Source organism: Crotalus tigris, unplaced genomic scaffold, assembly GCF_016545835.1.
Source record: "Crotalus tigris isolate CLP2741 ecotype Arizona unplaced genomic scaffold, ASM1654583v1 scf7180000021329.891317, whole genome shotgun sequence".
Taxonomy (NCBI): domain Eukaryota; kingdom Metazoa; phylum Chordata; class Lepidosauria; order Squamata; family Viperidae; genus Crotalus; species Crotalus tigris.
In genome coordinates this window covers 360,452-363,735 of record NW_024098456.1, presented here as the reverse complement: position 1 = coordinate 363,735, position 3,284 = coordinate 360,452, and the positions used below count along the sequence as shown (strand labels likewise).

Genomic DNA, 3,284 nt, shown 5'->3' with positions numbered 1-3,284 from the left:
AGCATACATAATAAGCACAATAATATAATGTACAAAGCATACATAATAAGCACAATAATATAATGTACAAAGCATACATAATAAGCACAATAATATCCAAATCAATTGCAAGCTCTCAGGAGCTCCTTAGTAAACAAAGGGTGGCCAATTTCCACAGTACCTAATGCCAGGTTCTGTGCAGAAACTCCTAATAAGCAACAAATTTAAAACCTGGCACCATGTCTTCATGATCCCACTATAATCATGAGATTGCAAGACCTGACCTGAAGCAAAATTCTGAGAAATTCACAGGTTTGCAGCTATGGGAAGATCCCCCCCCCCATTTCTTCTTTATTTAGCAAATAAGAAAGCAAGCAAGTTAACCTGGAAAAAACTCTAAATATGCAAAGTTTTCTTAATTTGAAGGCAAAATAAAAATATGTCACTAAACTTGAAATACAATTGTCTTCTGTATTACAATTGTCTTCTGCATCCTTTTTCTCAATATATACACTTCTCTCTTGATACAAGATAGATGATAGATAGATAGATAGATGGATAGATAGATAGATAGATAGATAGATAGATAGATAGATAGATAGATAGATAGATAGATAGATAGACAGACAGACAGACAGACAGACAGACAGACAGACAGACAGACAGACAGGGAAGAGGGTTTCATCCTCCAGATTAAAAGTTTTCATGTAGTCACTAGAAATCAGGGTGACAGCAAAAAGAGATATGTCTGGATATGTTAAATAGATATACAGTATGTTTAGTTATAGAAATGAACAATTATGTTTTCTAATATAAGATAACATTTGTGTTAATGTTTTATATGCTGTGTTTGTTTTTTTCTCTTTCTTACAGATTTTTTTTAAAATTCTGGCAAATGAACACTTGATGCTTCTTTAAAAAGAAATAAATCTTGGATCAAAAAACCTTGAAAGAGCAGCTTTGATCATCTTGTTTCTCATGCTGTAGATTACTGGATTCAACATGGATGGAATAATGGAATACATAATTGTAATTAGGAAGTCAAGATGAGATGGATTGTCAGATATGTCTCTTAGGTAAGCAAAGCAAGCAGTAAACAAAAAGAGGGAGAAGACTATAAGGTGTGGCAAACAAGTAGAGAAGGCCTTTCTCCTTCCTTGTGTAGAAGGAATTTTCAGCACAGCAGAGAAGATGTGCACATAAGTAACAATTACAAAAATAAAACAACCAAATCCTAAAGTAGAACTGAACATTATAATTCCAATTTCAGTTACATATAAACCAGGGCAAGCAATCTTAAGTAAATATGGGATTTCACAATAGAACTGATTGATGATGTTAGAGCAGAAAGGAAGAGTGAATGTTGCAGTAGTGTGTAATGTGGCATTGAGAAAGCTGGCAATCCATGCACTGCCAACCATTTTGGTACAGGCTTTTTTGTTCATTATCATTTCATATTGTAAAGGATTACAAATGGCAATATATCGATCATATGCCATAATAGTAAGGAGTGAAACATCACAGGCCAAGAAAAAGAAAAACAAAAGAACCTGAGAAACACACCCAGAATAAGAAATGTATCTTATATTTGTAAGAAAATTTAAAATAGTCTTAGGGATAATGACTGAAACTGAACCAATGTCTTGAATAGCTAAATTCATCATGAAGAAATACATGGGAGTGTGAAGATGGTGGTCAAAGACAACAGCAATGATAATAAGAAGGTTCCCAGTTAATGTTGTTAAATAAAGTATCAGGAATAAAGATAAGTAAATAATCTGTACCTCCCAAAGTTTTGAGAAATCCAAAAGAAGAAACACAGATGTGTCATTATCCATTCTTAATTACAATAATCTTAAAAAAGCAAAGAAAAATTAATGGAAACCCTACTTAGCTTGAAATATTTTGAAAACTAACTGATCAACTTTAATTGAACATTACAGTAAATCTTGATCATACAACATTTTGAATAACACCATTAGATTTTGATTTGCCAATTATCTTACTTATTTTTAATTTCAGAGTAGTAAACCTTAGACCTTAAGGCATTGTTATATTTCTTGGATTTGGAGATATTTGAGAATGCATCTAGAATTTTAAGATATTCCTTCGGTATTCATATGTAAGGTCTGATCAGATTCAAAGTTTTGGTTTCTTTGTTTTCTTTTTAGAGTCAAATTAATTCAGATGAAAGTATCCAAATTCAATCAAGTTCCTTCTGTCTGAAGTGATTAAAATGATAGAGCCAAAGAATGCCTGGAGAAAAAGGCTTTGCATAAGTTGAAGCTTTTTAATCATTTAAACAAATCAAAGTTAGTGACTTTGGTTTAGAAAGCGAATGAAAATGCCTTTTGAGAGAATGTTCATCTTGAACATTTACAAAGCCCTGGCTTCTAAGAACATGTTAAAAATGAAAATGAGGGCATAAAGGGTAGTAAACTGAATATAGATTATACAAAGATAATGTAAAACTCCAAACTCAGTTGATTCTTAGGCATTGACTTCAGTGGATTTCATTCAATCAAGACAATGTACATCTTCCTTCCTTCTTCTCCAGCCTTGTGATTTTTAAACAATTTTAGGTCCTATTATTTATTATTGTAAAGTTTCATACCAGTGTTTTATTAGTTGTAAGCCACCTAGAGTCATCTCTAGGTGAGATGGGCAAGATGATTGTTTAATAAATAAGTTCAAATAAAACACAAGACAAGCTTTGGCTGAATAAGTTCAAAATCAAATAAGTCAATGTCTCACCCTCTTTAGCGATCTATTGATCTATTTCTTTCTGCAGCTATCAGTGAGATTTACTGTACATTGTGCAGCTAGTGCTAATATTTAATCCAAATATATTTCCCCAGAGATGTTTTTTACAATACTGTCTCCATTGGGAGGATAAAAAAGGCACTGTAGAATGTTTTTCCTTTTTTACTCATAAGATTATTTCCTTAGAATAGGTACTATTTAAAGCGGGATGAGGGGAAAATAATTTGCAGGCTCAATAATGAGAAAGGTTATATTAAAGTAGATGAACACTAAATATAACTCTGTCAATTTTCATGTGATGAAAAATTTGTTGTCATTATGCAGGATATTTAACAGGTGTCCTTAGAAATAAGATGCTCTCATTTAAATAATGACAGAGAATAATGGTGTAAGAATTTTTCTGATTTTCATTTTCATTTCTCAGTCCTCTTCAAACAAATTTCCTGTATTATCCTGAAAATCAGGGGTTGGCAAACTTTTTACTATACAGAAGCTGTACCTAGCTATTTTCTGGAGAAGTGAAAATCCCAATGGGAAAATTG

General features: G+C 32.2%; 1 protein-coding gene across 1 annotated transcript; it reads right to left on the bottom strand.

Annotated features, from left to right (window-relative positions):
• On the bottom strand, positions 1-2,745 carry LOC120320372 (olfactory receptor 14A16-like). The gene has a single exon (XM_039370009.1). It carries the CDS (start codon positions 1,815-1,817, stop codon positions 894-896), a length of 924 nt encoding a protein of 307 aa, XP_039225943.1. The 5' UTR covers positions 1,818-2,745; the 3' UTR covers positions 1-893.
• Between the last annotated feature and the right edge of the window lie 539 nt (positions 2,746-3,284).

Coding starts and splice junctions, on each gene's coding strand:
- LOC120320372 (XM_039370009.1), bottom strand. CDS start 1,817: ATGGATAATGACACATCTGTGTTTCTTCTTTTGGATTTCTCAAAACTT.